The 23262-nt window shown below is 46.7% G+C and overlaps 1 protein-coding gene across 4 annotated transcripts in view; it reads left to right on the top strand.

Moving 5' to 3' along the window:
• EFCAB6 (EF-hand calcium binding domain 6) overlaps positions 1–23262 on the top strand; it is an 89216-nt gene that overhangs the window by 11198 nt on the left and 54756 nt on the right. For all 4 annotated transcript variants that reach the window (XM_072145362.1, XM_072145365.1, XM_072145364.1 and 1 more), the window contains exon 6: positions 7989–8125. In XM_072145362.1, the coding sequence (XP_072001463.1) occupies positions 7989–8125 (137 nt within the window). The remainder of the gene's footprint in view (positions 1–7988; positions 8126–23262) is intronic.

Raw genomic sequence — 23262 nt, 5'->3', positions numbered from 1 at the left:
GGATAGGAGTAGTAGTACTGTGCTGTGCCCATATATACAGGATAGGAGTAGTTGTACTGTGCCCATATATACAGGATAGGAGTAGTAGTACTGTGCTGTGCCCATATATACAGGATAGGAGTAGTAGTACTGTGCTGTGCCCATATATACAGGATAGGAGTAGTAGTACTGTGCTGTGCCCATGTATACAGGATAGGAGTAGTAGTACTGTGCTGTGCCCATATATACAGGATAGGAGTAGTAGTACTGTGCCCATATATACAGGATAGGAGTAGTAGTACTGTTCTGTGTTCATATATACAGGATAGGAGTAGTAGTACTGTGCTGTATCCATATATACAGGATAGGAGTAGTAGTACTGTTCTGTGTTCATATATACAGGATAGGAGTAGTAGTACTGTGCTGTATCCATATATACAGGATAGGAGTAGTAGTACTGTGCTGTGTCCATATATACAGGATAGGAGTAGTAGTACTGTGCTGTGCCCATATATACAGGATAGGAGTAGTAGTACTGTGCCCATATATACAGGATAGGAGTAGTAGTACTGTGCTGTGCCCATATATACAGGATAGGAGTAGTTGTACTGTGCCAATATATACAGAATAGGAGTAGTAGTACTATGCAGTGTCCAACAATGGAGAAGATAGATTGTCATTATCAGTGCATGCAACTCTGACTGTTCTCTAGTTCTAGTATATTGTAGCTTATAATAGGATGTATCTGTACCCCCATCACCAATCACATTACATTTATACTACAGGTGTCCTGGTGGGTGTTGGTGGGGATGCAGCCACTGTTTCTAAAGAAATAAGCTTAATGAATTTACCAAATTAACCTATCAGCATCATAATTAAGTGCATTTTAAAGTCTCCTTCACTCCTAATGACCTTTCCATAGGATTAGTAGTTGATGAGAGGGGGTGAAACATCCCGCACCTCTCGTTCCCTTCTTATTAATATACTCTGACCATAGATTGATCAATAGTGGGAATATCCCTTTAAGAGGACCTATTACATATCATTTAATATTTCTACTCTGTCAAGCAAAGCGATCGCTCCTCCATCCCCGGCACGGGCTCCCCGCTCCTTCAGCGCCACTGGAATTCCGTAGAATGAAAAATATTAGGAAATTATATTGTTTTCATAATTGCCAACTCTTGTATGATTTATTAGCGTTTCGCCTCTTGATGGCGCTGCAGAGTATTACCACGTCCCGGGCTGTATCTCTCGCTCATGTCTGGATGATGAAAAGACGAGGGCTGATGGTACATTAGTTAATCCCTTCACTGCCGGTGGGTCCGGCAGAAGCGCGCACAATTTTTGGCTGGTGTGTAATAAAAGTCTTCTGCTAAAATATTGACTTTAATCACGTCTCGGCAAAATTATACCGACATTATAAATAAAGCTCTATCGGGGAGAAGAGGGAAGGCGCTGAACGCGATGAGCGGGGTCACCCGAGTCTATGAAGAACGGCTGCGGGAGACGATTCTACAATGTATCCCCAGGTCTTATATATTGGAACGGAATTCTAATTATTAACCTGTTACACGCCTGTGGCCTATCCGCGTGCGGGAAAATCTCATAAATCACAAAAAAAACTCACAAATTCGTGCTTGTTTTTTGCCCCTGGTAGTCTCTCCTCCTGGCACCTGAAGAATGATACGATCTCAGCAGAGGCCGAAGGGTGATGAAACCATTTTTGGTCCGTTTTTAAGCAATCCGTTTTGAAAACGCACCCGTTTTTGACAGGTATTACAAATTTGCGCAATAAAAAACAGACAAAAACGGATGTTTTCAAAAAACGGATGGGTTTTTTACCGCATGCATTTTTTAACAGATTGCTTAAAAACGGACCAAAAACGGTTTCAAAACGCATGTGCGGCATCACCCTAAAACTGCAGTCACACGTGGCCTTTGACTAATTTACATAATTGCATATCATTGAGGCATGGTCTACAAATCCCTTAGGCTGCGGTGACACGTGGTGTTTTTAACCCGTTATGGGCCCGTTTTTAAGCAGTTCATTAAAAAAACGCATGCGGTTTTTGAAAACGCATCCATTTTTGACAGGTTTTACCAATTATCTTAATTAAAACTGGTCAAAAACGGATGCGTTTTTTAACAGACTGCTTAAAAACGGCCCAAAAATGGGTTAAAAACACCACGTGTGACCGCAGCCTAAGGGATTTGTAGGCCATGCCTCAATGATATGCAATTATGTAAATTAGATCAATGTATTGGTAAAATTTTGTTGGAAGGAATCCATTTCCTAAGTCACTGGGGCTTATTTACTAAGGGTTGCGTATCGCACTTTCGTCAGTCTTTCCCATGGACTTTCTGTGAACTACTTGGACCGGGTAAGTAAATGTGTCCCAATGTCCGCCCCTTTACCATGCCCAGTAGCATGACTATGGAGTAGGCAAACCAGACCAGTATTGGAAGGTTGGATGAGGGGCTTTTGGTGGGGTTGTGCATGGCGGAACCGCACCAGTCTGATACTAATGGCTATGGTTGGGTCACTAGGATGCTGAAAGGGAACCTTTCAGGGAGATTCGAGACAATTAACCACCCACCGGTCCTTACAGACGGTTTGTTTCATGCATTGACTTGTCCAATATCAACTCGGTCCAGTTCCAAAGCCCTATACAGGCAGTCCCCAGGTTACGTACAAGATGGGTTCTGACAGACATGTTCCCGTGCCCATAGGGGATCATTAAACTGATAATGTCAGAAGTAGTAGCTGGTCAATATAAAGTTGAGTAACTGAGGCTACAGAGAATTATGCAGCTGGATGGGTTACAGTGTTCTCCTTTTCCTCCATTCTCACTACATGAGGAGACATCACTGGATATAACAGAATCACTTCTCCTGTGTACAGCTGGTATACATGCAATATTGTGTATACTGTACATATTGCTGAGCTGCTGTATCTAAGCTGCAATTATATAGGAATCCAGGTTCAAGAGATCTGAGCTGCTGTATCTAAGCTATTGTTATATACACATACTGTATACACACATACACAGAGTATATAGACTTTATACACAAAATACTGAATATACAAAGATATAAAGTATATACATAAATATAAAGCTTATATAAACAAACATCGGGCATATAAACACACACACACCTACATATATAAATATACATATATATAAGCATATACAGGCGGTCCCCTACTTAAGGACACCCGACTTACAGACAACCCATAGTTACAGACGGACCCCTCTGCCCACTGTGACCTCTGGTGAAGCTCTCTGGATGCATTACTATAGTCCCAGACTGCAATGATCAGCTGTAAGATGTCTGTAATGAAGCTTTATTGATAATTCTTGGTCCAATTACACCAAAAATTTTGAAACTCCAATTGTCACTGGGGCAAAAGAAAAAAAATTGTCTAGAACTTCCATTATAAAATATACAGTTTCGACTTACATACAAATTCAACTTAAGAACAAACCTCCAGACCCTATCTTGTATGTAACCCGGGGACTGCCTGTATATACACTCATGTAGTATATGCACACCACATATACTATATATATATATATATATATATATATATATATATACACACACATACAGCATATAAACCTACAGAATACATGCACATATACACACCTATATACACTCATACTGACATGTATATACTCACTGTCGGGCAATCTTCTTATCACAGGGGGAGGTTGTCAGATAGATATGAGTTAATGCAGCCCAGTAGCTGCAGACCACATCAGCGAAGTAGACGGAAGTAGAGACACCTAGTCTTGCCTTCCTGCTGTCCCATCCCCGAAATTTCTTATCCGAGCTGCCCGTTTAGCTGTTTACTGTGGAAGATATGTACTGTTATATACATATTGGGGCACATTTACTTACCCGGTCCTGTTGCGCTCCCCGATCCGGACTGTCCGACGAGTTCACCCTCTTATTCTCGGTGTATGTGAGTGCATGGCTTGCCACACAATTTTAAATGTTAAATCCGAATCCGCCGGATGGTCTGACGGCCCACCCCCTCCAATTTGTGTCGCGTGAAAGCCAGTGCCGATGCCCCAAAATTCCGATCGCGCGCGCCAAAAACCCCAGTTAAATGCGGCGCAAATCGGAAAAATTCGGGAAACCCAACGGAAATGTATTTCGTGGACCCTTAGTAAATGTGCCCCAATATGCTGTACAAAGTGCCGAATAACATGTATATAATAATGCACATCCTCCATTCTTGAGTGTAATGTTATGTATGGTTGCTGGGCCCCCTGACACCGCAGGCCCCATAGCAGCTGTATAAGGGCATTAGGAAAAGTTGCATCAGGGTGCCAAGCCCATGGGTTACACCCTTGTTGGTTCCTCCAAAATAATCTGATCTCATAACACGTATCTGATCCATGTCCATCCGTGGCCCAGCAGAAGTTTGTACCAACAGGTCCGTGGACAAGACCGGGCCCCGGCGGGGGAATGCCTTCTCGCCCTTAAACCAATCCATTTCATGTAAATGCAAGTCAACTAGCCATACTGGACAGTACAGTTAATTAAAAACAGGAGAGGAACAAAGTAATAAACTCCATTTGTTTTTCTAGGCAGGCTGCCAGGGCCTGGAAGGCTTCCAAAGCTACCAGCTGGTAAATAGGATATATGCACAGCAGGGCGCCAATACTCTGTAGAGTGTAAACAGATGGAATCAATAGAGAAAGACAAGTTAGACTGCGCTACTGCAGGAATACAGCCAGAACGCACAACCTCACTGTCTAGATACTTATCCTGTTCCAGTTCATTTAGTAGCGAATGTCTCTTGATATCTGCTCATCTGTGTCTTTTTTTTTTTTAATCTTCTTCGTCTTTCTTCTACAATGACAATTTCAAGACAATAAAGCAAAAAGAGAAATTAAAAAAATAAAAAAATCTAAAACAATGGCCCATAAAATGGTCCCGGATCACCCTCCTGGGCACTGCCGGGGCTTTACGTTCGATCCATGTCCTCACGGAGGTGGTGGTGGGTCACGGAGCTGAATGCCGGGGATGGTTTTCGTCTTGACCTGCTCACCCGTGTAGACTACGCAGAAGATGTCAATAAAAAGGGCCCCTCCGGGGAACGATTTTCCGCTTTGATTGCCTGCTTCATATTGTTATGTAAATATTCCGAGTGCGAAGGAGTATCGGGAGCCCCGGAATGGAGCCATAAACTGCGAGAGATTGTGGTCGATTTTCAAAGTCAGTCAAAGGACAAGGAGTTTAGTTTAGCGGTTAATAGAGCAGAGTGGTAAACTTTGACGTAAAGAGTTTTTTTGGGGGGGTTTATACAGAATCTATCGAGGCAAGGACTGGTTTAGCCTAGTTCTTTCGAAACTCAAAGAGTCACCCCATAGTTCCATTATTGATTTGGAGTGTTGGGCATGGTTTAGTGAGGAATCCTATACAGGCGGTCCCCTACTTAAGGACAATCGACTTACAGACGTCCCCTAGTTAAAGACGGACCTCTCTGCTTAATCTGACCTTTGCTGAAGTCTCTGGATGTTACTATGGTCCCAGACTACAATGATCAGCTGTAAGGTGTCTGTAATGAAGCTTTATGGATAATCCTTGGTCCCATTACAGCAAAAAATGTTGAAACTCCAATTGTCACTGGGGCAAAAAAATTTTTTTTGTCTTGATCTACAATTATAAAATATACAGTTTCGACTTACATACAAATTCAACTTAAAGGGAACCTGTCACCAGGGACCTCATTTTCACTAAAGACAGGTTGCAGAAGCCCTTCAGACCAGCAGTGCACATCTGCCTTTTTGCCTTTTCTAAGCATTTGCATTACAATATAATTGTGTGTTATAACTTACCTTGCACCCTGCCAAAATCCTGGGGTAGTCACAGGGGCTGGACTTTGGTTTGGATGCATTTCAAAAAACAACATGTGGCTTGTCTGTGTTAATCACTCCTGAGAGCTTGGCCCCCACCTTTGTGCTCCTGTACAGCTCCACCTCCTGCTTCTTCTCAAAGGTAACAGCCTGGTCAACCTGACATCAGTGGGGGAGGGACAAGCTGTACAGGAGCACAAACATGGAGAAAGCCTGCAGCTCAAACAGGTCACATGTTGTTTTTTGAAATGCATGCAAACCAAAGACCAACCCCTGTGACTACCCCAGGGTTTTTTCAGGATGCAAAAAGTAAGTTATAACACACAATTATATTGTAATGCAGAGATGTATTTTTGCACTGCAGGTGTCATGGGCTTTTACAATCTGTCTTTAGAGAAAATGAGGTCCCTGGTGACAGGTTCCCTTTAAGGACAAACCTATGGAACCTATCTGGTACGTAACACGGGGACTGCCTGTATTGCCTACAGTTTAGTTGTTCTGCCCCTGTGATGGAAAAAAAATCTAAATAGGACACTTTGGGACCTAAATGATCTGCAGCACCGACTCGTCGCTATTTATCATGGATATCAAGCGTTGGTCGGGTCAAGGCTGGTTAGGCCCAGACGCTAAGCCACTACTGACATTGTGACTCGCATTGCGGTTGTCACGTGTGAAGTGGAAGCTCGTAACAATGTTGGGAACTTAAAATATTTCTCAACAAATAACTTCTGGAAAATTCCCTCAAGATGTGACTCTCCTTACCTCTGCTCTTGGATGAACATGTCAAGTGATGGGTCACAAGATCAACAGCTTTTCGAAACTATGCAAATTCTAGAGATCATGTCACAACGTGATATGCTTTGTGTGTCTCTCCTCTATTGCCCACTCGCTACTCTTCATAGACTCCTCTGGACTCTACAACCTCTTCGATCTCTTGTTTTGCTCTTAAAAGTCTGATTCATTATGGAATTTTTGTGGAAAATGTTGGTTCAGGAGGGGGGAGAAGGAAAGGAGCCAGATAAGTGGTATAATCTAGTGGTATGTGTGCCATAAAGTGTGGTTTCTAGGAGGTACTGGAGATTTGGAGATTCAGTTGGTGTCCTAAAGTCTTCAAGGGAAGGTTCCCTGCACAAAGCAAATAAAATCTCCTCCAGAATCGGGAAGCTTCCCTGTCAAGATTTGAAACATGACTAGAGACTTCAGCCAAACTCATCTGTAGAAGAATGTTCTAGAGTTTTTGCTTCTCATCGTTACAGAGTAGGGTTCTAGTTGGGAAGTTGCCTCTGGAACTGGTGGTCTTGCCCAGTCCATTATCTAAAGGTCTTCTTCTCTTGGTATATTCTAAAATGTTACATAGTAGAAAACCAATCTACATGAAGCGGTCCATGCAATCCTCACTTCTGGAGAAGTGTAACTAAGTCCCCTTGCTATAATCGGGAGGTGGCACATTATGGATCTCAGAAGGCTTCTCAAGGCCTCAAATTACGATATGACCCCCCCACTACTTACTGGTTCCTCTCAACATACAGAGCCAATCCCTGGACACTTTGTTGATCTTATCTGTCGATTGGTTGAGTGATACTGTTCAGTGTCTTGAAAGTCACAAGGAAATTTAAAAGCTTGGTATCGCTATATAATATATTACTATTTTAAGTAATATTCTTCTCTTAAGAATACTAACCAGTTTTCCATAAAACATTTCTTGGAGGAGAATTCTTCTGGTCTCCACTTCTTGGTCCTGTTACTTCCAGGAAATAAACACAGAGCCAACCACTGGCCACTTTGTTGATTCATTCTCTGATTGCCTGAGTGTTCATTTCCTGTCTGTTAAGAGTCGGCAGGAAGTAGTAGAAGATCGAGAAGTGCAGCAGTACTTCATTGTTTCCTTCATGTTTTTCTGAACCATTTTATAGGACTTCCCTGGCCAGACAAGCCCTTAAGGAATAACGTTTGTCTCCTATCACATCAATTTAAGCCTAAATGAAGCGTACTTCACCAGTACCTACTACATTAGCGCTGTAACCCAAGGGAAGATCTTTAGTCATTGAACGCATTGTATATAGGAGGCTTTTTATCACCGCTAGTTACATCATTTCTTTGTTATTAGGTTGAATTCTATTCTTTTTTTTCCGCCAACAGATATCAAAGAACCTGAAGAACATTGTTCGGTCCTGTCGCCTCTTTGACTACAATCAGAACGGACAGATCCAAAAGCATGAACTTCGACGCGTCCTAGAAAATTACTGCTTCAAGATGAAAACCGTGGAATATGAGAAGTGAGTGATGAGCTGTTATATAGTATTATACCAGGGGGGTGATTGTTATGGTAAAGCGGGTGTCCTTCGTTGACAGATGTTCATGTATTGCTCAGTTGCCAGCATTAAAACCCAACTCTTTGCTTTAGCAATATTTTAGAAGGACAAAAAAAAATGATTCTGGAAACTACAGACCTGTGAGTTTAACGTTTGTTTGTGGAGAAAATATGTGAGGGGTTTGTTAGAGATGCTATCCTGGAGTATCTCCCTATAGAAAACGATCCAAAAAAAGTGTGGAGAGCGGCACTGTGTACAGAAAAGCGTTCAGGTGCAGAGTTTCAATATTTGCAGATGATACTAAGCTCTGTAAAGTAATAATACAGAGGCAGATAGTACAATGTTACAGATGAATTTGTGTAAACTGGAGGATTGGGCGGAGAAATGGCTGATGAGGTTTAATATAGATAAATGTAAAGTTATGCACTTGGGCCATAGAAACAAAAAGTATAATTATGTTCTAAACCTTCAATTACTTGGTAAAACTTCAGTAGAAAAAGACTTGGGGGTATTGGTGGATGGTAAATTTTATTTTAGTGACCAGAGCCAAGTGGCTGCTGCTAAAGCAAATAAAATTATGGGATGTATCAAGAGAGGAATAGATTCTCATGATAAGGACATATCATGGAATATTGGGGCACATTTACTATGGGCCGTGCTCCAGTTTTCTGTCGGGCTTTGCACGTCCTTTTTAGTGAAACTGCTTGCAACAGAATTGTGTTGCACGCCCCCTGTTAAAGGTGCACTAAAGAAAAGTGGTGCACTCTGTCGGAGACGTGCAGAGGGGGCAATATTCATGAAGAACAGGTGCCACAAATCTTGAATCTGGCGCCCCCTGCACACTACACAGGCAAACTGCACATAGTGCACACTGCACTGTTCTCAGTCAATGTGCCCCATTGTATACAGTTTTGGCCACCAGTGTATTAAGGACACAGTACAACTGAAACAGGCGCAGACGAGAGAAACCAAGATTATTAGGGGAATGGGAGGACTAGAATATAATGATACATAACTTAACTTGAGGTTGTACCGCTCAGAAAAAGACGGCTGAGGAGAGACCTCATAACAATGTACAGATACCTAAATGGACAGTACACGGATCTCTCCAAATATCTTTTTATACCTGTGGCCTGTAGACATCCTCTACACCTAGAGAAGAGGCGGTTCTACCATCACCATAGACAGGGGGCATCCTCTACACCTAGAGAAGAGGCGGTTCTACCATCACCATAGACAGGGAGCATCCTCTACACCTAGAGAAGAGGCGGTTCTACCATCACCATAGACAGGGGGCATCCTCTACACCTAGAAGAGAGGAGGTTCTACCATCACCATAGACAGGGGCATCCTCTACACCTAGAGGAGAGGAGGTTATACCATCACTATAGACAGGGGGCAAACTCTACACCTAGAGGAGAGGAGGTTCTACCATCACCATAGACAGGGGCATCCTCTACACCTAGAGAAGAGGCGGTTCTACCATCACCATAGACAGGGGGCATCCTCTACACCTAGAGAAGAGGCGGTTCTACCATCACCATAGACAGTGGGCATCTTCTACACCTAGAGGAGAGGAGGTTCTACCATCACCATAGACAGGGGGAATCCTCTACACCTAGAGGAGAGGAGGATCTACCATTACCATAGACAGGGGGCAACCTCTACACCTAGAGGAGAGGAGGTTCTACCATCACCATAGACAGGGGCATCCTCTACACCTAGAGAAGAGGCGGTTCTACCATCACCATAGACAGGGGGCATCCTCTACACCTAGAGAAGAGGCGGTTCTACCATCACCATAGACAGTGGGCATCTTCTACACCTAGAGGAGAGGAGGTTCTACCATCACCATAGACAGGGGGCATCCTCTACACCTAGAGGAGAGGCCGTTCTACCATCACCATAGACAGGGGGCATCCTCTACACCTAGAGGAGAGGAGGTTCTACTATCACCATAGGCAGGGGGTATCCTCTACACCTAAAGGAGAGGCCGTTCTACCATCACCATAGACAGGGGGCATCCTCTACACCTAGAGGAGAGGCGATTCTACCATCACCATAGACAGGGGGCATCCTCTACACCTAGAGGAGAGGCCGTTCTACCATCACCATAGACAGGGGGCATCCTCTACACCTAGAGGAGAGGCGATTCTACCATCACCATAGACAGGGGGGCATCCTCTACACCTAGAGGAGAGGAGGTTCTACCATCACCATAGACAGGAGGCATCCTCTACACCTAGAGGAGAGGAGGTTCTACCATCACCATAGACAGGGGGCATCCTCTACACCTAGAGGAGAGGAGGTTCTACCATCACCATAGACAGGGGGCATCCTCTACACCTAGAGGAGAGGCGGTTCTACCATCACCATAGACAGGGGGCATCCTCTACACCTAGAGGAGAGGAGGTTCTACCATCACCATAGACAGGGGGCATCCTCTACACCTAGAGGAGAGGAGGTTCTACCATCACCATAGACAGGGGGCATGCTCTACACCTAGAGGAGGTTCTACCATCGCCATAGACAGGGGGCATCCTCTACACCTAGAGGAGAGGCGGTTCTACCATCACCATAGACAGGGGGCATCCTCTACACCTAGAGGAAAGGAGGTTCTACCATCACCATAGACAGGGGGCATCCTCTACAGCTAGAGGAGAGGAGGTTCTACCATCACCATAGACAGGGGGCATCCTCTACACCTAGAGGAGAGGAGGATCTACCATCACCATAGACAGGGAACATCCTCTACACCTAGAGGAGAGGAGGATCTACCATCACCATAGACAGGGGGCATCCTCTACACCTAGAGGAGAGGAGGATCTACCATCACCGTAGACAGGGGACATCCCCTACACCTAGAGGAGAGGAGGTTCTACCATCACCGTAGACAGGGGGCATTCTCTACACCTAGAGGAGAGGAGGTTCTACCATCACCATAGACAATAGGCATCCTCTACACCTAGAGGGGAGGAGGTTCTACCATCACCATAGACAGGGGGCATCCTCTACACCTAGAGGGGAGGAGGTTCTACCATCACCATAGACAGGGGGCATCCTCTACACCTAGAGGAGAGGTGGTTCTACCATCACCATAGACAGAGGGCATCCTCTACACCTAGAGGAGAGGAGGATCTACCATCACCATAGACAGGGGACATCCCCTACAGCTAGAGGAGAGGAGGTTCTACCATCACCATAGACAGGGGGCATCCTCTACACCTAGAGGAGAGGAGGATCTACCATCACCATAGACAAGGGGCATCCTCTACACCTAGAGGAGAGGAGGTTCTACCATCACCATTGACAGGGGGCATCCTCTACACCTAGAGGAGAGGTGATTCTACCATCACCATAGACAGGGGGCATCCTCTACACCAAGAGGAGAGGAGGTTCTACCATCACCATAGACAGGGGGCGTCCTCTACACCTAGAGGAGAGGAGGTCTACCATCACCATAGACAGGGGGCATCCTCTACACCTAGAGGAGAGGCGGTCTTACCATCATCATAAACAGGGGGCATCCTCTACACCTAGAGAAGAGGCGGTTCTACCATCACCATAGAAAGAGGACATCCTCTACACCTAGAGGAGAGGTGGTTCTACCATCACCATAGACAGGGAGCATCCTCTACACCTAGAGGAGAGGAGGTTCTACCATCACCATAGACAGGGGCATCCTCTACACCTAGAGAAGAGGCGGTTCTACCATCACCATAGACAGGGGGCATCCTCTACACCTAGAGAAGAGGCGGTTCTACCATCACCATAGACAGTGGGCATCTTCTACACCTAGAGGAGAGGCCGTTCTACCATCACCATAGACAGGGGGCATCCTCTACACCTAGAGGAGAGGAGGTTCTACCATCACCATAGACAGGGGGCATCCTCTACACCTAGAGGAGAGGAGGTTCTACCATCACCATAGACAGGGGGCATCCTCTACACCTAGAGGAGAGGTGGTTCTACCATCACCATAGACAGAGGGCATCCTCTACACCTAGAGGAGAGGAGGATCTACCATCACCATAGACAGGGGACATCCCCTACACCTAGAGGAGAGGAGGTTCTACCATCACCATAGACAGGGGGCATCCTTTACACCTAGAGGAGAGGAGGTTCTACCATCAACATAGACAGGAGGCATCCTCTACACCTAGAGGAGAGGAGGATCTACCATCACCATAGACAGGGGGCATCCTCTACACCTAGAGGAGAGGAGGATCTACCATCACCATAGACAGGGGGCATCCTCTACACCTAAAGGAGAGGTGATTCTACCATCACCATAGACAGGGGGCATCCTCTACACCAAGAGGAGAGGAGGTTCTACCATCACCATAGACAGGGGGCGTCCTCTACACCTAGAGGAGAGGAGGTTCTACAATCACCATAGACAGGGGGCATCCTCTACACCTAGAGGAGAGGCGGTCTTACCATCACCATAAACAGGGGGCATCCTCTACACCTAGAGAAGAGGCGGTTCTACCATCACCATAGACAGAGGACATCCTCTACACCTAGAGGAGAGGTGGTTCTACCATCACCATAAACAGGGAGCATCCTCTACACCTAGAGGAGAGGAGGTTCTACCATCACCATAGACAGGGGCATCCTCTACACCTAGAGAAGAGGCGGTTCTACCATCACCATAGACAGGGGGCATCCTCTACACCTAGAGAAGAGGTGGTTCTACCATCACCATAGACAGTGGGCATCTTCTACACCTAGAGGAGAGGCCGTTCTACCATCACCATAGACAGGGGGCATCCTCTACACCTAGAGGAGAGGAGGTTCTACCATCACCATAGACAGGGGGCATCCTCTACACCTAGAGGAGAGGAGGTTCTACCATCACCATAGACAGGGGGCATCCTCTACACCTAGAGGGGAGGTGGTTCTACCATCACCATAGACAGAGGGCATCCTCTACACCTAGAGGAGAGGAGGATCTACCATCACCATAGACAGGGGACATCCCCTACACCTAGAGGAGAGGAGGTTCTACCATCACCATAGACAGGGGGCATCCTTTACACCTAGAGGAGAGGAGGTTCTACCATCAACATAGACAGGAGGCATCCTCTACACCTAGAGGAGAGGAGGATCTACCATCACCATAGACAGGGGGCATCCTCTACACCTAGAGGAGAGGAGGATCTACCATCACCATAGACAGGGGGCATCCTCTACACCTAGAGGAGAGGAGGATCTACCATCACCATAGACAGGGGGCATCCTCTACACCTAGAGGAGAGGAGGTTCTACCATCACCATAGACAGAGGGCATGCTCTACACCTAAAGGAGAGGAGGTTCTACCATCACCATAGACAGGGGGCATGCTCTACACCTAGAGGAGGTTCTACCATCACCATAGACAGAGGGCATCCTCTACACCTAGAGGAGAGGAGGTTCTACCATCACCATAGACAGGGGGCATCCTCTACACCTAGAGGGGAGGTGGTTCTACCATCACCATAGACAGAGGGCATCCTCTACACCTAGAGGAGAGGAGGATCTACCATCACCATAGACAGGGGACATCCCCTACACCTAGAGGAGAGGAGGTTCTACCATCACCATAGACAGGGGGCATCCTTTACACCTAGAGGAGAGGAGGTTCTACCATCAACATAGACAGGAGGCATCCTCTACACCTAGAGGAGAGGAGGATCTACCATCACCATAGACAGGGGGCATCCTCTACACCTAGAGGAGAGGAGGATCTACCATCACCATAGACAGGGGGCATCCTCTACACCTAGAGGAGAGGAGGTCTACCATCACCATAGACAGGGGGCATCCTCTACACCTAGAGGAGAGGAGGATCTACCATCACCATAGACAGGGGGCATCCTCTACACCTAGAGGAGAGGAGGTTCTACCATCACCATAGACAGAGGGCATGCTCTACACCTAGAGGAGAGGAGGTTCTACCATCACCATAGACAGGGTGGCATGCTCTACACCTAGAGGAGGTTCTACCATCACCATAGACAGAGGGCATCCTCTACACCTAGAGGAGAGGAGGTTCTACCATCACCATAGACAGGGGGCATCCTCTACGCCTAGAGGAGAGGAGGTTCTACCATTACCATAGACAGGGGGCATCCTCTAAACCTAGAGGAGAGGTGATTCTACCATCACCATAGACAGGGGGCATCCTCTACAGCTAGAGGAGAGGAGGTTCTACCATCACCATAAACAGGGGGCATCCTCTACACCTAGAGGAGAGGAGGTTCTACCATCACCATAGACAGGGGGCATCCTCTACACCTAGAGGAGAGGAGGTTCTACCATCACCATAGACAGGGGGCATCCTCTACACCTAGAGGAGAGTAGGTTCTACCATCACCATAGACAGGGGGCATCCTCTACACCTAGAGGAGAGGTGATTCTACCATCACCATAGACAGAAGGCATTCTCTACACCAAGAGGAGAGGAGGTTCTACCATCACCATAGACAGGGGGCGTCCTCTACACCTAGAGGAGAGGCGGTCTTACCATCACCATAAACAGGGGGCATCCTCTACACCTAGAGGAGAGGTGATTCTACCTTCACCATAGACAGGGGGCATCCTCTACACCAAGAGGAGAGGAGGTTCTACCATCACCATAGACGGGGGGCATCCTCTACACCTAGAGGAGAGGAGGATCTACCATCACCATAGACAGGGGGCATCCTCTACACCTAGAGGAGAGGTGATTCTACCATCACCATAGACAGGGGGCATCCTCTACACCAAGAGGAGAGGAGGTTCTACCATCACCATAGACTGGGGGCATCCTCTACACCTAGAGGAGAGGAGGATCTACCATCACCATAGACAGGGGGCATCCTCTACACCTAGAGGAGAGGAGGTTCTACCATCACCATAGACGGGGGGCATCCTCTACACCTAGAGGAGAGGAGGATCTACCATCACCATAGACAGGGGGCATCCTCTACACCTAGAGGAGAGGAGGTTCTACCATCACCATAGACAGGGGGCATCCTCTACAGCTAGAGGAGGATCTACCATCACCATAGACAGGGGGCATCCTCTACAGCTAGAGGAGAGGAGGTTCTACCATCACCATAGACAGGGGGCATCCTCTACACCTAGAGGAGAGGAGATTCTACCATCACCATAGACAAGGGGCATCCTCTACACCTAGAGGAGAGGAGGATCTACCATCACCATAGACAGGGGGCATCCTCTACACCTAGAGGAGAGGAGGGTCTACCATCACCATAGACAGGGGGCTTCCTCTACACCTAGAGGAGAGGAGGTTCTACCATCACAGTAGACAGTGGGCATCCTCTACACCTAGAGGAGAGGAGGTTCTACCATCACCATAGACAGGGGGCATCCTCTACACCTAGAGGAGAGGAGGTTCTACCATCACCATAGACAGGGGGCATCCTCTACACCTAGAGGAGAGGAGGTTCTACCATCACTATAGACAGGGGCATCCTCTACACCTAGAGGAGAGGCGGCTCTATTATCACCATATACAGGGGGCATCCTCTACACCTAGAGGAGAGGCCGTTCTACCATCACCATAGACAGGGGGAATCCTCTACACCTAGAGGAGAGGAGGATCTACCATTACCATAGACAGGGGGCAACCTCTACACCTAGAGGAGAGGAGGTTCTACCATCACCATAGACAGGGGGCATCCTCTACACCTAGAGGAGAGGAGGTTCTACCATCACCATAGACAGGGGACATCCTCTACACCTAGAGGAGAGGAGGTTCTACCATCACCATAGACAGGGGCATCCTCTACACCTAGAGGAGAGGAGGTTCTACCATCACCATAGACAGGGGGCATCCTCTACGACTAGAGGAGAGGTGGTTCTACCATCACCATAGACAGGGGGCATCCTCTACACCTAGAAGAGAGGTGATTCTACCATCACCATAGACAGAGGGCATCCTCTACACCTAGAGGAGAGGAGGTTCTACCATCACCATAGACAGGGGGCATCCTCTACACCTAGAGGAGAGGAGGTTCTACCATCACCATAGACAGAGGGCATCCTCTACACCTAGAGGAGAGGAGGTTCTATCATCACCATAGACAGGGGGCATCCTCTACACCTAGAGGAGAGGAGGTCCTACCATCTCCATAGAGGAGAATTCTTTACAGTAAGACCAGTAGGTGAGACTGGCTTTTGGGTTGGACATGATGGCCCTAGATTAATTTGCTATTATTTAAAGTACTGTAAGTATTTCAATCGTTTGGGACAACACAGCCCTTCTTCAGGATAAAGGAGAAGGAATCATCATGTGGATCAGTGAGTTATTTCCGGGCAAGGCACAATTTTTTATCTTATTAAACTGGCCACCCACTTCAGTAGCTATTCGTTTCGAGCTTTTACTGTGGCCACCCAAGTAGCAGCACCCTACTATGGAGTACATGTTTAACCTGAAATTTCTGGTTTTATCCAATTTTTTTTAAAATCTGCCTGCTTTGGCACAGCTTCTACCCACCCTATATACCTAGCACCACTTCCCCCATTGTTTAAATCCCCTCTCGTATAATGAAACGCTCCTCCATTAATAATCCCCCCCGTACTAAGCGGAAATAAAAACACATCTGCCGCTCCTAAGTTCAGTCAAAGCGACGAGATATTTCACAGATGAACGCAGGGGGTTTTTATTCCTCACCGCTCGAGATCAGAAACTTTCGCTCCAGATGAGGCGCCTGTAACGACTCGTCGTGCATTATTAGGACGGAGCTTCCTCCATGTGACTGCACCGACACCACGACACCCGAAAGACGCAAATTAATTCACTTGATAGAAGAATACCCCAAGTCATTCACGGATCTCCCTTGTTCCCCGGCCAAAAATCCCGCCGGCATTATACGGAATTAGTGAGGCAATAACCCGGCGCAGTGTTTTATTTCACACTAAACCCAGCGTTTTTTCACCGGAAACAGCTTAGATCCTTAAATTGAATTTGTATCCATTCCAGAATCACATAAGCAGTAAATTATACAACGCCTGCACAGTTTTCAATTAAACCACAAAGACACAAGGTAAAAGAGTTTAAAAGACGAGAACATGAGCGCGACGGATTTTTGGTGGTGGGGGGTGATGTGGCGTTGGTGGTCGGGAGCGATTCTTCGCTCTGTAATCGTCTTCCTTACTACCAAGTTACATGCTTGGCGTACAACGGGGATAAAGAGAGTGGTGAAAAAAGTGGCGACGCTGTAACATTTCATGTCTGTAATAAAGGAACGCCGGCATGCGGGGCGATAAAAAACTGATGTATGGAAATAGGCGGAGGAAGAAAAAAATGGAAAATTAAAGGAAATCTTTAGCGAGTCGTGACGATAATGTGCTGCAGCGAAGAAACAGAATCTCGACATAATTCCTTCATTTATATAGTGCACACAGATACCGCAGCGCTGCACAGAGCTTGCCAAATCAGTCATTGTCCCCAATAGGACTCACAATCTAATCATCCTACCAGTATGAGTGTGGGAGGAAACTGGAGGATCCGGAGGAAACCCACGAAAACACAGAGAGAACATACAAACTCTTTGCAGATAATGACCTGGGACTTGAACCCAGGTCCTCAGCACTGCAAGGCTGTAATGCTAACCACTAAGCCACCGTGCTGCCTGACATAAGAAAATAAGAAGCTTACATACAATCAATATATATATAAATACACATGTTTTTCTCACTGTATGACATGAAATCATAATAAACCTTCTCCGTTTTTATCTTGGGTTGATAAGCACATTCCGAATCATAGGACCTTCATCTCTGGGACACAGAGCCGGTCTCCTTCCTGAGTGTTATGATGGCTGCACGTTCTTTTCTTGCTTGTACTTGCATATTATTGTTTGTACAGATGAACAAGGCACATTCTGATATCTAGAAATTGCACCCAAGGATGAACCAGACTTGTGCAAGTCCACAATTCTTTTCCTGATATCTTGGTGTATTTTCTTTAGACTTTCCTGTGATGTTACACAAAGAAGAAATGTGTTTCAGTTGTGCCTACAAATAGATCCACAGGCGCGTTTCTAATTGACTATTAATGCTGTCAATAAATCAATAGCTTCCAAAGACATGACCTCATCATATGGGCTGTCCCAATTAAAGTCATAGTAATCCTGGTGTATGTAATGTTTTGACTTTATCTGCTATTATCTTGCCATTTGGCAAGTATAAATAAGTTGGGTAACCCTAATAAACCCAAAATGGGAAAGGTTTATTCTGATTTCATAGAAAAGCATCATATGTGTATATCATGTAGTGTATATCCACCATTACTACCAGGTCAGAACTAACAGTTTTCCCACGAGCAGTAATGCCCTTGGCGCACTCTTTTTTTTTTACGGGTAGTGTATATCCTGCTCAACTCTAAGAACCCCACTACAAAACAGGGTTTCCCAATTGCTTTGTATTGATGTTATTCAGGCAAGAAGCTGCTGGCTTGTCTTAACTCTCTAAAAACCAGTGAGGGTATTTGTGGTTGCCTTTACTTTAACAGAGAACAGATAGCACATATAGCACTGGTACAGGAAAGTAAAGATCATCTAGTAGAGGTCAGAGGTCAATAGAGTACATGTAGTACAGGTAGAGGGCAGTACAGGACATGTAGTACAGGTAGAGGGCAGTACAGTACATGTAGTACAGGTAGAGAGCAGTAAAGTACATGTAGTACAGGTAGAGGGCAGTACAGTACACGTAGTACAGGTAGGGGGCAGTAAAGTACATGTAGTACAGGTAGGGGGCAGTACAGGACATGCAGTACAGGTAGAGGTCAGTACAGTACATGTAGTAAAGGTAGAGGGCAGTACAGGACATGTAGTACAGGTAGAGAGCAGGACATGTAGCTCAAGTAGAGGGCGGTACAGGACATGTAGTGCAGGTAGATGGCAGTACAGGACATGTAGTACAGGTAGAGGGCAGTACAGGACATGTAGTACAGGTAGAGGGCAGTACAGGACATGTAGTACAGGTAGAGGGCAGTACAGGACATGTAGTACAGGTAGAGGGCAGTACAGGACATGTAGTACAGGTAGAGGGCAGTACAGGACATGTAGTACAGGTAGAGCGCAGTACAGGACATGTAGTACAGGTAGAGCGCAGTACAGTACATGTAGTACAGACAGAGGGCAGTACAGGACATGTAGTACAGACAGAGGGCAGTACAGGACATGTAGTACAGACAGAGGGCAGTACAGGACATGTAGTACAGGTAGAGGGCAGTACAGGACATGTAGTACAGGTAGAGGGCAGTACAGTACATGTATTACAGGTAGAGGGTAGTGCAGGACATGTAGTAAAGGTAGGGGGCAGTACAGGACATGTAGTACAGGTAGAGGGCAGTACAGTACATGTAGTACAGGTAGAGGGCAGTACATGGCATGTAGTACAGGTAGAGGGCAGTACAGTAAATGCAGTACAGGTAGAGGGCAGTACAGTACATGTAGTACAGGTAGAGAGCAGTACAGGACATGTAGTACAGTTAGAGGGCAGTACAGTACATGCAGTACAGGTAGAGGGCAGTACAGTACATGTAGTACAGGTAGAGGGCAGTACAGTACATGTAGTACAGGTAGAGAGCAATACAGGACATGTAGTACAGGTAGAGGGCAGCACAGGACATGTAGTACAGGTAGAGGGCAGTACAGGACATGTAGTACAGGTAGAGAGCAGTACAGGACATGTAGTGCAGGTAGAGGGCAGTACAGGACATGTAGTACAGGTAGAGGGCAGTGCAGTTCATGTAGTACAGGTAGAAGGCAGTACAGGACATGTAGTACAGGTAGAGGGCAGTACAGTACATGTAGTACAGGTAGAGGGCAGTACAGGACATGTAGTACAGGTAGAGAGCAGTACAGGACATGTAGTACAGGTAGAGGGCAGTACAGTACATGTAGTACAGGTAGAGAGCAGTAAAGTACATGTAGTACAGGTAGGGGGCAGTACAGGACATGCAGTACAGGTAGAGGTCAGTACAGTACATGTAGTAAAGGTAGAGGGCAGTACAGGACATGTAGTACAGGTAGAGGGCAGTACAGTACATGTAGTAAAGGTAGAGGGCAGTACAGGACATGTAGTACAGGTAGAGGGCAGTACAGTACATATAGTACAGGTATAGAGCAGTACAGGACATGTAGTACAGGTAGAGAGCAGTAAAGTACATGTAGTACAGGTAGGGGGCAGTACAGGACATGCAGTACAGGTAGAGGTCAGTACAGTACATGTAGTAAAGGTAGAGGGCAGTACAGGACATGTAGTACAGGTAGAGAGCAGGACATGTAGCTCAAGTAGAGGGCGGTACAGGACATGTAGTGCAGGTAGATGGCAGTACAGGACATGTAGTACAGGTAGAGGGCAGTACAGGACATGTAGTACAGGTAGAGGGCAGTACAGGACATGTAGTACAGGTAGAGGGCAGTACAGGACATGTAGTACAGGTAGAGGGCAGTACAGGACATGTAGTACAGGTAGAGGGCAGTACAGGACATGTAGTACAGGTAGAGGGCAGTACAGGACATGTAGTACAGGTAGAGCGCAGTACAGGACATGTAGTACAGACAGAGGGCAGTACAGTACATGTAGTACAGACAGAGGGCAGTACAGGACATGTAGTACAGACAGAGGGCAGTACAGGACATGTAGTACAGACAGAGGGCAGTACAGGACATGTAGTACAGGTAGAGGGCAGTACAGGACATGTAGTACAGGTAGAGGGCAGTACAGTACATGTATTACAGGTAGAGGGTAGTGCAGGACATGTAGTAAAGGTAGGGGGCAGTACAGTACATGTAGTACAGGTAGAGGGTAGTGCAGGACATGTAGTACAGGTAGGGGGCAGTACAGGACATGTAGTACAGGTAGAGGGCAGTACAGTAGATGTAGTACAGGTAGAGGGCAGTACAGTACATGTAGTACAGGTAGAGGGCAGTACATGGCATGTAGTACAGGTAGAGGGCAGTACAGTAAATGCAGTACAGGTAGAGGGCAGTACAGTACATGTAGTACAGGTAGAGAGCAGTACAGGACATGTAGTACAGTTAGAGGGCAGTACAGTACATGCAGTACAGGTAGAGGGCAGTACCGTACATGTAGTACAGGTAGAGGGCAGTACAGTACATGTAGTACAGGTAGAGAGCAATACAGGACATGTAGTACAGGTAGAGGGCAGCACAGGACATGTAGTACAGGTAGAGGGCAGTACAGGACATGTAGTACAGGTAGAGAGCAGTACAGGACATGTAGTGCAGGTAGAGGGCAGTACAGGACATGTAGTACAGGTAGAGGGCAGTGCAGTTCATGTAGTACAGGTAGAAGGCAGTACAGGACATGTAGTACAGTTAGAGGGCAGTACAGTACAAGCAGTACAGGTAGAGGGCAGTACAGTACATGTAGTACAGGTAGAGGGCAGTACAGGACATGTAGTACAGGTAGAGAGCAATACAGGACATGTAGTATAGGTAGAGGTCAGTACAGGACATGTAGTACAGGTAGAGGGCAGTACAGGACATGTAGTACAGGTAGAGAGCAGTACAGTACATGTAGTACAGGTAGGGGGCAGTACAGGACATGTAGTACAGGTAGAGAGCAGTACAGTACATGTAGTACAGGTAGGGGGCAGTACTGGACATGTAGTACAGGTAGGGGGCAGTACAGGACATGTAGTACAGGTAGGGGGCAGTACAGGACATGTAGTACAGGTAGAGGGCAGGACAGGACATGTAGTATAGGTAGAGAGCAGTACAGTACACGTAGTACAGGTAGGGGGCAGTACAGTACACGTAGTACAGGTAGGGGGCAGTACAGTACATGTAGTACAGGTAGAGGGCAGTACAGGACATGTAGTACAGGTAGAGGGCAGTACAGGACATGTAGTACAGGTAGAGGGCAGTACAGGACATGTAGTACAGGTAGGGGGCAGTACAGGACATGTAGTACAGGTAGGGGGCAGTACAGGACATGCAGTACAGGTAGAGGGCAGTACAGGACATGTATTACAGGTAGGGGGCAGTACAGTACATGTAGTACAGGTAGAGGGCAGTACAGGACATGTAGTACAGGTAGGGGGCAGTACAGGACATGTAGTACAGGTAGAGGGCAGTACAGGACATGTAGTACAGGTAGAGGGCAGTACAGGACATATAGTACAGGTAGAGGGCAGTACAGGACATGTAGTACAGGTAGAGAGCAGTACAGCACATGTAGTACAGGTAGGGGGCAGTACAGGACATGCAGTACAGGTAGAGGGCAGTACAGTACATGTAGTACAGGTAGGGGGCAGTACAGGACATGCAGTACAGGTAGAGAGCAGTACAGTACATGTAGTACAGGTAGGGGGCAGTACAGTACATGTAGTACAGGTAGAGGGCAGTACAGTACAAGCAGTACAGGTAGAGGGCAGTACAGGACATGTATTACAGGTAGGGGGCAGTACAGTACATGTAGTACAGGTAGAGGGCAGTACAGGACATGTAGTACAGGTAGGGGGCAGTACAGGACATGTAGTACAGGTAGAGGGCAGTACAGGACATGTAGTACAGGTAGAGGGCAGTACAGGACATATAGTACAGGTAGAGGGCAGTACAGGACATGTAGTACAGGTAGAGAGCAGTACAGCACATGTAGTACAGGTAGGGGGCAGTACAGGACATGCAGTACAGGTAGAGGGCAGTACAGTACATGTAGTACAGGTAGGGGGCAGTACAGGACATGCAGTACAGGTAGAGAGCAGTACAGTACATGTAGTACAGGTAGAGGGCAGTACAGGACATGTAGTACAGGTAGAGGGCAGTACAGGACATGTAGTACAGGTAGAGAGCAGTACAGCACATGTAGTACAGGTAGGGGGCAGTACAGGACATGCAGTACAGGTAGAGGGCAGTACAGTACATGTAGTACAGGTAGGGGGCAGTACAGGACATGCAGTACAGGTAGAGAGCAGTACAGTACATGTAGTACAGGTAGAGGGCAGTACAGGACATGTAGTACAGGTAGAGGGCAGTACAGGACATGTAGTACAGGTAGGGGGCAGTACAGGACATGTAGTACAGGTAGAGGGCAATACAGGACATGTAGTACAGGTAGAGGGCAATACAGGACA

This window comes from Engystomops pustulosus, chromosome 4, assembly GCF_040894005.1.
Source record: "Engystomops pustulosus chromosome 4, aEngPut4.maternal, whole genome shotgun sequence".
Taxonomy (NCBI): Eukaryota; Metazoa; Chordata; class Amphibia; order Anura; family Leptodactylidae; genus Engystomops; species Engystomops pustulosus.
The sequence above is the reverse complement of the archived record's forward strand: the minus strand, read 5'-3'. Positions and strand labels throughout refer to the sequence as shown.